The sequence below is a fragment of the Bombus vosnesenskii genome, unplaced genomic scaffold, assembly GCF_011952255.1.
Source record: "Bombus vosnesenskii isolate JDL3184/JDL3185 unplaced genomic scaffold, Bvos_JDL3184-5_v1.1 scf7180000013316, whole genome shotgun sequence".
NCBI lineage: Eukaryota > Metazoa > Arthropoda > Insecta > Hymenoptera > Apidae > Bombus > Bombus vosnesenskii.
In genome coordinates, this window is record NW_022882962.1 from 1,143,522 (window position 1) to 1,154,371 (window position 10,850).

Here is a 10,850-nt window from a genome sequence, read left to right on the forward strand (position 1 = left end):
GGTTAAACCCGAGCGCTCCCGAATCGCGCCGATAAACCCGCGCTTTTTCTCAATATTGGATGTATTCAAATTATTCCTTTTTCTTTTTCGATTAACGTATCCTTATATAAACTGTAAAAACCTATTTTTTTAATTTTCCCATTGTTTCATCATTTTCTCATAAGTGTGCCTGCTGTTATAATGCTGTTTTTTATTTCGCATAAATTTCTATTGATGTTTCATTCGTCGCATATATTATTTAATGTTATATTGTGTAAAGTTTTAATCGAGAAAGTAAAATATGTCACAGATAAATAATATTGAAAGAAATGTACAACACATATTATGTTACAAATTTCAAATTGTACTACGTTCTTGAGTATTTCAAATATTCTGCATATACGTTGACTTAGTCTTTATTTGGAAAGAAATTTAAGCTATCATAAGTCGCTGAAAGTAATACAGTTTCTAAACTATATAATATTTATAATAAGTGTTTAAAGGTAGAAAGAAAACAATTATTTAATAGTTGTATGTATATATGTACATACGTATATGTAAGTAATTTAATCATGTTTCAATAACGTAATATATAAACGCAAGATGAGATTAGTCATTAATGATTGTGACTTTGCAAAGTTATTGCAATATTGTTATTTCATTAATTAACAATTTTTAATTAAAATTATTTTATTCGAGCTTTTGTTTACCAAAATCGATCAAAACATATCAACGATCGATATTGAAGTTATCGATACTAATTCGAAGTACATTTAAGTGACATAACCTGGATAAAAGTAAAACCGGCGAATACTGTGACATTGTAAACTTATTATTTAAGTTGGGAATTAAAATAAATAATTCAAATATGGATGCTTCGATTATCAGAAATGTACTTAATTATTAATAATCCATGCCTAGTAATTGATTATTTACTCCTAACCTATTTCATCTATTGTATATAGAAATACCGATAAAATCACATTTTTATGTATTAATGTTATATTTTTTATAGATGAAAGATTTCCATAGTTTGTTTAATCAAATATCTGAAACATGTTTCAAGACATGCATGAGTACATTTATGTCAAGGGATATATCTACAGAAGAGGTATGTTATAATTAAATTTAAAATGTATTATTGGTTTTATTTATAAAATGCATGTATCCCATCACAATTATATTGAATCTACAAGTACTTGTGTACTAAAAAATATAAAATTTGTTTTTTTATTATGTTTTTAAATTTGCCATAGATTCAATGCATAGAGAACTGTTCAGGCAAACATATCCACGCGAATCATAAAGTAATGCAAATATTTATGGAAGTGCAATCTGCTATCACTCGTAAAAACATGGAGGAATTTGAAAAGACTCAGGCTGCTTTAGATGCAGCACGAAAAGAGCAGAATTCTGAAAGCAATGAATAGTCAATTTTGTAAATTAATTAGGTCCTCTATTAAATATACTTTTTAAACCTAACTGTATTTCAAGTTACTTCTCTTTCTGTATGTATTTATTGTTATTTATAATTATTTACCAATTAATTCTTGTAAAACACTCATATATTTTATGAAAATATTCTATGAAAATAATAAATATACAAAATACTATAATTACCTTTTTGATAATACATTTCTAGTTTTTAAATAAAACTTGATATTTTGACAGGAAACAGTGCTAGTAATTAACAAGAATTCTATACAAAGCAAGATATATAAGCATTCATTTATTGTTTGAAGTTTGTATACACATAATATACACACAATAACATCATGATTAGGAACATAATATAGTAGCTACAATACATTTCATAACTTAAAAAGTGCTTCAACTGGATATTTCAAGTTATTCTGTGTAACTTCTCATTCTTATTTCTACTTAATAAATATAAGATTTTATTTTTATTTAATTACAGTATTTGCTTTTGTTGGTCTAAACATTCCTAAAAAACCTGTTAAATAATGGAATGTATTTTCTATAGATTCATAATAAAAAGATGTAATATTTTTCAGAAATTATATATTAAGTCAATTTGCATTGTGTAAAAAAATAAAATGTTATTATTACAGTATGAATCATAATTTTTGCTTTATACATAAATGTAGATGTATAATGATGATAATTCGCAAAAATTTGGAAAGTGAATTGTACATTTATTTGATGTACAATTCACTAATACACATTATTATATGTGTATTTGAAAATTTATATTATGATCACATTGGAAGAGTTAGTTTAAAACATGATAAGACGCATTGATGATATCATAATATAACTAGCTTCATTTTTGTGGTTTAAGTTACTGTTAATGTTACTGTAAACTTTAAGTATAAGCAACAAACAATAATGACAATGTACATACATTTATTATATCTATACTAAAAATTTTTCTAATTATGAAGCGTAATAATTCATAACGTTTCAGTATACACAATAGTGCTGCTTTAAAAGAAATATTTGTATACATAATGTCAATGTGTATGAAAGTATATAAAATTATAATTTTACACAAGCCATTTAATTTTTAAATATTCACTTATAAAATATGACTAGTTTGAATCTGTTTTGCAACAGTTAAATATTTTCCTTTTCACACATTAATCAAAATTGATTCTTTGTTTTAGTAAACCAATACTGTGGTATATATAAAAATGTAAATAAACTTTATATTTTCTATATTAAAATACCCAAAAGTTTTCTGAAAGTTAGATATTATAATTACATATTATCTTTTGTGTTATGATAATATGTTTAATAACAAAATAAAAATTATTAATTTTGTAAAAATGTATATAACATAATCTGAAAAAGAAAGTAAAATTAAGTAAACTTAGTTACAAGCATCTTTGTATAAATATTAATTGCACAAAGGAAGTACCATTGATTTAAAAATATGATTAGGCTAATCATAAGCATGTAACTTGTTCCTATTTTTATCAAAACAATTGACTATTACATAAAAAAATTATAAATAAAGCCAATATATACATACAACTAGACTGCGGATATTTATACAAATTCACATTTTTTAGTATATGATTAAAAGAGTATAGTCTTAGCAGAAAATTGTTTTAGACAATACAAGTACCTTATTTTAGGTACAAGTACACAGAAAGCACTATACGATATTTTATATACTTCTTCATATCACATACATTCTGTTCAATTTTGCACTTTTAAATTTGCTATAAAATGCATAAAAATCCGCAGTCTACATATAATAATAAATGTGTAGAAATATTGAACATTTAATGTCCAAAAATGATTGTATCAAACTAACATACAGCACTTATTAAATTAAACCGTCTAATATTGGCATTTTTTTCGCTCATTTTAATTAGCACCGCATATTTTAAAAATATGATATAATCTTTTTTGATCCTGTGTAGTTGGAAGTACTCAAATTCTCTTTCTTTTAAAATAGATTAAATTTAACAACGTGCGTAAATAAGGAATATATCTTAACCTAATAGTTATAAGAGAATCAAAGTTAAAATTCGGTCAATATCTTTATATTTAAAATGAAATGAGGAATATTAAAATAATATAGTTCTCAATTTGTTTAGTTTATCAAATTTAAATTGATGCTAATATAAATAAAGAATCAATGCTGTTTTGTACATACCGTAAAATTCAAAGCTCAGTATATTATCATAGTTTATGTATTTACATTAGAACTTCTTTAAGTCAGATATAAAAATTAAATATCTATTGCCTTTAAAGTTTTGTAAGCATTGCTATCGAATAAAAAGAATCTTCATTAAATCTTTCATCAGAAGTTATTCATTATTATTAACTGTTGCATATAATTATTAATTATATAATTGAAATTCACTGATACATATGACATGTATCACGAATATTGGCCAATATTTAAAGCATAATTCAGAAATTATTCAGTCTGTTTTTAGATGACAATCTATTCTTCTTCAAAAACCTATTGAAACTGACAAACTATTTGACAGCAGTGTCCTTTAGTACGTTTTCAAGAGTGTTTGAAAGTTGTTCTACCTTGTCATTTCCTTTGTCTTTCAAGAAGAAATTCGTATGGACGAATGCATTTTTTTTGTTCATGTTTCCCATAACTTGAATTCATTTCTTCTAATGTAACTACTGTTCAAGCCACGATGGTAAAGATGAATTTGGTGATTTAACTTTTATGTTAAATTGCTTCAGTGTGGCTTCCAGAGCAGTTTGATTTCCAGAAAAATAAGCAGATACTGCATTATGGAATAATAATAACTGTTTATGCATTACCTTGATCTGTAATAAGAAAAAAAATTATCACAATATGTAACATTTTAAAAGAATATAATATAAAAAATTAAATCTAATAACATACTCTATTTTCATCTAAAAATTTAAGTTTAATCGAAACATCTGATCTTAGTTTTTCAAAATTTTGCTTATGCTCTTCATAATTTGCCTGTGCTGCTTCCAATCTTGCTGCATTGCTGCTATCGTTTTTTGTTACTTGTGCTAATGCTTCAAGATCTGTTCTATAGGCATCGTATTCTATTCTGTAAACAAACCTCTTTTGTTTATAAGTATTTGCAAAGTATATTTAACTATTTCTCTTGTTAAAACAGTGTGATATTAACAATTACCTTGCTGTTTCATATTGTCGTACTGTAAATAATGTGTCTTCGATAGTTTTATTACAAAGTGTATTTACTGAAGAAACAAAAAAGTTTAAGGCCCCTAATAATGTCTCACCATTTTTGGTCAAATTCCTTTGAGTTTCTGAATTATATAGAAACTCTTCTTGTAACTCTGGAGATTTTTGTGCTAACTCAGAAAATGCTTCCCCTAAAGCATGTTGCGTTTGAACAACATGATGAAAATGAGAAGCTAATGCTCTAGATAATCGTAACACATTGCAGTACTTTCTTTGAGTATCTCTTAATAATTCAATTTGTGTTTCAAGTTCTATAAAAGGAAAGATATAACAGTTATATAAAAAACATAAATAACATTAAGCTATATTATATAGAACTTACCTGAATCTACTGTACGGGATGTTTTCCCAAGTTTTTCATACATTAATTGTCTTGTACACTTATATGTAGAAATACTCCAATTTTTAATGCTTTCAATTTTACTTTGAGCAGTACGCATTGTCTGTGTATCACCATTCTGAATAGGTGTATTTGGAGATACTGTTACAGCTATTAGATACACAAAAATATTTGAGTAATGTTCAAATTAATTCTTTGCAATAGATTCATTAGATTATACTTCATTAATACAAATCCCACTTACACATTTGAGATATAGGACTGCCCAATGTTAAGTTTATTGTAGCTGGTCTGGGTTGATTTTCATTATTACAATTATTTGGTACATGAGGTGGAGGAGTTCCACTATGAACTGCACTATCGCTATCATTTAAAGATGGAGCATCTTTCAACATTTCATGAATACTTCGCTCCATTCCACTTAATGCAACAGCTATATTATGATATAAATAAAAAAATATATTAATATATTTAACATGTTTTTGGATAAAAAGTAAAATTAAAACCATTTGGAAAGTAAACGATTGGAAAATTTAGAATATATCTTAAGAAAGATATTAATATAATATATCATAAAAAATAGATCTCAACAAATCTAATTAACAAAGACTGATCAAAACATTACTGAAAATTAATCTATAAAACATAGATATAATTACTAAATATTCGTAATAATTTTATAAAAAGATTTACGAACAAAAATGGTGACCAACATTAGACAGGAAGTAAAAAAATTTACAAAAGAAAATGTTTACATGAAACCGCCATTTTTTATAATATACAAGTCTCAAAAATTGTTATGTATAAATACAAAGATCTTACATGTAATAATAAATAGTAAGTATTATAGTACATTACAGTACACTAATCTTTGACACTGCATCAATTAAGTGAATTGTATAAACAAAAGACGCATCAAGAACTGTCATATGACACCTGCTTTAAAACCAAATACGGTTAGGCTAATATTTGTTCATATACATCAGAGTAATGTATTGTTGAAACAGTCAGAAACTAAAGTCTCTAAGGAGTAAAATGACATTATTTTGAGGTAGTACTCACTACAAAATCAGAAGATATAAGTAATTCCTACTATTCTATGCTTAAATCTTCAGAACAAATCTTTATAATGCTTCATGGGAGATATAAATGATATAATATACATACCGACCTAGGTGGCGTACACTAGCGTATATCGCAGTCTTTGGAAACACCCGGAAAGTTAAATAATAATTTATAATAATTTCGTTCAATTTATATTGTGTATTATTTTTTTCTATTATAATAAATGATTCTGTTTCTATGTACATTGATACAAATCTTAAAGTCAAAGTATAATATAAATTGTGAATAATGACAATTATATGTTTCGCAGTTTATACATTCTTCTTTTTTTTTAGAAATTAAAAACTAAATTATGTATGTAAAAATTTTGTATGAGTGGATGCATGTGTAAGTAGGTAAATGGATAAACGAGAATACATTCACTAATATATAACACTGTGAATGCTATACATCAGTAAATGCAAGTCAATGAAGAAAATAATTATGAAACAAGTTCCTTTTATGGGAGGCTGAGAATAAATTGTTTACTACTTTATGCAAATTTTTATAAAATTATGTGATTCGTCTAGATTAACAATATATAAATGTTTTATTGTAGTTAGAAGAATGTTACGATTATTATAAGAATTAAAAGTTATTTAAGAAGATACATCTCTTATCGAGTACGTACTCTATGTCATTTCTATATTCTATGATCGAAGTAAGGGCATGTGGTGGTGTACGAGTGCGGAAGCTCCTTCGAAAAGGTTGTAAAGGAGTTTCCTCCACGTTTTTGGTTTTGACAGGTATACGTTTATACAAACCTATATTAAGTACTATGAAGTAATGGCCTAACACATACGAAAAAAATTATTTTTATTAATTATGTGGTATATTTATAAAGTACCATTACATTAACATGTTTTATTATTAATTGCCTGAGGTTAGAAACTCGTGGTAGAACTGAGCATTGTATTTTCATGTATTTAAACATTTTAATTAAATGCAAATATATGAAAATTATAATATAACATGTTTAATATTAATTTATTGTCTTTCATTTTCATTACATTCTTTCATTTCATACAGCCCTAATTGAAAAAGTGGTTACTCGTTTATGACGAAATATAAGCAGAACATATGTTGAAATATTTTCTAAGTAGTTTAATTATTTAATAATATTCCTCGTTGAGAAAAATTTTGATTAAACAAATTCAATTATTTCAAAATATGATATATTTAATAAAGTTCTACATTATTTTCAATCTAGTGTATGTATTTTGATTGTTTGGATACATTCTTGTTAGAATATTCACATTTAAGTTGTAATTTCATTGTCAATTTGTTATGTCAATTTAATATTTCTTATTTAATAACTGCAATTATTTGTAATATTATAGCGATTATATTATTTAAAATTTTGTATTATGCACCTAATTTAATATTTAGAAAGTAATAGAATTTAAAATTATGATAAATTTTAAATATTTCTTTGTTAAATTTAAATTCTATAATAACATTTTCAGGCAGGTAAATATTTTACCATCATGCCACCAAAAAAGTCAATGGAGGAAACTGATCGGTTGACTCGTATAGCAATTGTTAATTCTGATAAATGTAAACCAAAACGGTGCAGGCAAGAATGCAAAAGATCTTGTCCAGTAGTACGAATGGGAAAACTTTGTATAGAAGTTACTCCTAATAGTAAGATAGCATCAATATCTGAAGAACTGTGTATTGGATGTGGTATTTGTGTCAAGGTATAGTAAGAAATGTTATAGAGAAATATTAGTGAATAATGGAGTACAATATTATTATATTAAATTAATAATAAGCAATTTAATATTTTAAAATTATAATATATGTATATATATGTATTTTTAGAAATGTCCATTCGAGGCAATATCTATTATTAATCTTCCTAGTAATTTAGAGAAAGAAACGACACATCGTTATTCAAAAAATTCATTTAAACTGCACAGACTGCCTATTCCAAGACCTGGAGAAGTATTAGGTTTGGTTGGAACTAATGGAATTGGGAAATCAACTGCTCTTAAAATTTTGGCAGGCAAACAAAAGCCTAATTTAGGACGATTTTCAGTATGTATAATAATATATTTTCTTTACATAATATACATTTTTTTTAAAGTTTATGGAATTTTCTCGTTTAATTAATATAGGATCCACCAGATTGGACAGAAATTTTAAGCCATTTTAGAGGTAGTGAATTGCAGAATTATTTTACCAAAATATTGGAAGATGATTTAAAAGCTCTTATCAAACCTCAGTACGTAGATCAAATTCCTAAAGCTGTAAAAGGCACTGTACAACAGCTTTTAGATAAAAAGGATGAGTGTAAAAACCAGATGGAAATTTGTAAAATGTTGGGTCAGTTCAAATTACTGTTAATAATTTATATTTTTAAGATATTTTAAGAACAGCGATAAAATAATAAAAATTAAGCGAGGAAGCCGATTTTTGACAATGGAACTATTGAATTTTTTTTAGATTTAATGCACATACGTGATAGAGGTATTGATGCACTTTCTGGTGGAGAACTTCAACGTTTTGCATGTGCTATGGTATGCATTCAAAATGGAGACATTTTTATGTTTGATGAACCATCTTCATATTTAGATGTAAAGCAACGCCTCAATGCGGCTGTGACGATTCGATCTCTTATTCATCCCGATAAGTAAATAGTATAAATAATTTAAATAATATAATAAAAATATACATATAATCTAAAATATTATTCCTATTTATCAGGTTCATAATAGTAGTGGAACATGACTTATCAGTTTTAGACTATTTGTCTGATTTTATTTGTTGCCTTTATGGTGTTCCGGGAGCGTATGGTGTTGTTACTATGCCTTTCTCTGTTAGAGAAGGTATAAATATTTTCCTCGATGGTTTTGTGCCAACCGAAAATTTGAGATTCCGTGAGGAATCTCTTGTATTTAAAGTAGCCGAAAGTGCAACCGAGGAAGAAGTCAAACGCATGAATCATTACGAATATCCCGCGATGACGAAGACAATGGGTTCTTTTAAATTAAATGTTGAGAAGGGTCAATTTACTGATTCAGAAATTCTCGTGCTACTTGGTGAAAATGGAACGGGAAAAACGACATTCATCAGAATGTTGGCTGGTAATTTGCCACCTGATGATGGATCGGGTAAGTAAAGTCAGATTTACTTCAGTCAAGAAATTTTTCATATATTCGTTATGTATTAAATAAAAAAGTAAATGATTTAATTATTGATATTAAATGATTTAATTTTATTCTTTGTAGGAAGTATTCCCCAGTTACATATTAGTTACAAACCACAAAAAATTAGTCCCAAATCTCAAGGCATTGTACGGCAATTATTACATGAAAAAATTAGGGACGCTTATGTTCATCCTCAATTTGTAACGGACGTTATGAAACCGTTAAAAATAGATGATATTATGGATCAAGAAGTACAGAATCTCTCTGGAGGAGAATTACAACGAGTGGCTTTAGCTTTATGTCTTGGAAAGCCTGCCGATGTTTATTTAATCGATGAACCTTCTGCTTATCTGGACTCTGAGCAACGTTTAGTTGCAGCTAAAGTAATAAAACGGTAATTGAAAATTCTGGCTATTTGTATTAATCTGTATTATTAAAAAAAATTATCAAAATACGCGATTATTTTAGGTTTATTTTACATGCGAAGAAAACTGGATTCGTAGTAGAGCATGACTTTATCATGGCTACGTACTTGGCTGACCGTGTAATTGTATTTTCCGGTACTCCATCATTAGCGACTACAGCTCATAGTCCGCAATCTCTATTAAATGGAATGAACAGGTTTTTAGAACTTTTGGGTATTACGTTCAGAAGAGATCCAAACAATTTCAGACCGAGGATTAATAAGAGCCAGTCCGTGAAAGTATGTTACTTTATTTTAGATATTACCTTTTTTTATGTCATCAATTTTCTCGTACATATTTTATTTTATTGTTAATAGGATTTGGAACAGAAGAAAGCTGGGCAATATTTCTTCCTCGAAGAATGAGATATGATTTCATCCACAAGTTGAATAGCAGCTGGTATAAGATACTCTTCAGAAGTTTTTGTAAATCTTTATATCTTTAAAAGCCGGGAATGGATTTCTTACAATATATTAAATATTAATGCCGCATATTTTGCATTGAATTGAAATATTATTCGTTTCGGCACATCACTATTGTCTATGCGATATTTATTTAAATAAATAATGCAAGTTTTCCTATAAACATCTCGATATATTACAAATTTGATTTAAACAAACATACAACTGTATTTTTATATTGAATGCGACGCCACAGACTTATTTATATTCATAAATATAAGTCAGTTTGCATTTCCAACTCGATAAGTAAACAATATAATGCATTTTATGTATAAATAATTTATGTCCAATTATGTAAAAGAAATTAAGGGAGATTGAACATCTCGTATATGTACATGTACATCTGCTATACAACATGAATTATAATACATCTGAAATATAAAAAAGGATAATGTGTTAATTATTTGATGAACCTCATGAATTTAATGCTTTTACATTATACAATATGAAAGAAAAATTACGACTTTCATCCAAAGATAATATAAAGATGCATTTTAAAACAATATTTCCTTTTAATCTAAATGCTTTGCATTATTTTTTGAATTATCAGAATTAAGCAGAGAAGTAAAATATTTCTGAATTATAAGTTAGAATTAAAAAACACTATCTTACGAAAATATAACACTTTTCTTAATACTTTGATTAGGACATTAAGTCACCTTGAAGATG

At 26.7% G+C, this 10,850-nt stretch overlaps 3 protein-coding genes across 4 annotated transcripts; 2 read left to right on the forward strand and 1 right to left on the reverse strand.

Annotated features, from left to right (window-relative positions):
- Positions 1 to 557: 557 nt before the first annotated feature.
- Positions 558 to 1,891, forward strand: LOC117235596 (mitochondrial import inner membrane translocase subunit Tim10B-like). Its single transcript, XM_033497779.1, has 3 exons — positions 558 to 871; positions 995 to 1,090; positions 1,236 to 1,891. The coding sequence occupies exons 1-3, from the start codon at positions 848 to 850 to the stop codon at positions 1,407 to 1,409; spliced, it is 294 nt and encodes a 97-aa protein (XP_033353670.1). The 5' UTR covers positions 558 to 847; the 3' UTR covers positions 1,410 to 1,891.
- LOC117235591 (arfaptin-2) lies at positions 1,694 to 6,197 on the reverse strand. Of its 2 annotated transcripts, none has more exons than XM_033497772.1 (6): positions 6,063 to 6,197; positions 5,245 to 5,433; positions 4,983 to 5,150; positions 4,590 to 4,911; positions 4,325 to 4,502; positions 1,694 to 4,245 (listed from the first exon to the last, which is right to left on the reverse strand). In XM_033497772.1, exons 2-6 carry the CDS (start codon positions 5,414 to 5,416, stop codon positions 4,093 to 4,095), a joined length of 993 nt encoding a protein of 330 aa, XP_033353663.1. In that variant the 5' UTR covers positions 5,417 to 5,433; positions 6,063 to 6,197; the 3' UTR covers positions 1,694 to 4,092. The 2 variants fall into 2 exon arrangements, with proteins under 2 accessions (XP_033353663.1, XP_033353664.1); XM_033497773.1 differs by lacking the exon at positions 6,063 to 6,197 and adding an exon at positions 5,823 to 6,046.
- A 521-nt stretch (positions 6,198 to 6,718) lies between these two features.
- LOC117235590 (ATP-binding cassette sub-family E member 1) lies at positions 6,719 to 10,565 on the forward strand. The gene is made up of 9 exons (XM_033497771.1): positions 6,719 to 6,850; positions 7,571 to 7,804; positions 7,929 to 8,144; positions 8,225 to 8,432; positions 8,553 to 8,739; positions 8,814 to 9,220; positions 9,338 to 9,650; positions 9,725 to 9,959; positions 10,038 to 10,565. Exons 2-9 carry the CDS (start codon positions 7,592 to 7,594, stop codon positions 10,083 to 10,085), a joined length of 1,827 nt encoding a protein of 608 aa, XP_033353662.1. The 5' UTR covers positions 6,719 to 6,850; positions 7,571 to 7,591; the 3' UTR covers positions 10,086 to 10,565.
- The last annotated feature ends 285 nt before the right edge of the window (positions 10,566 to 10,850 follow it).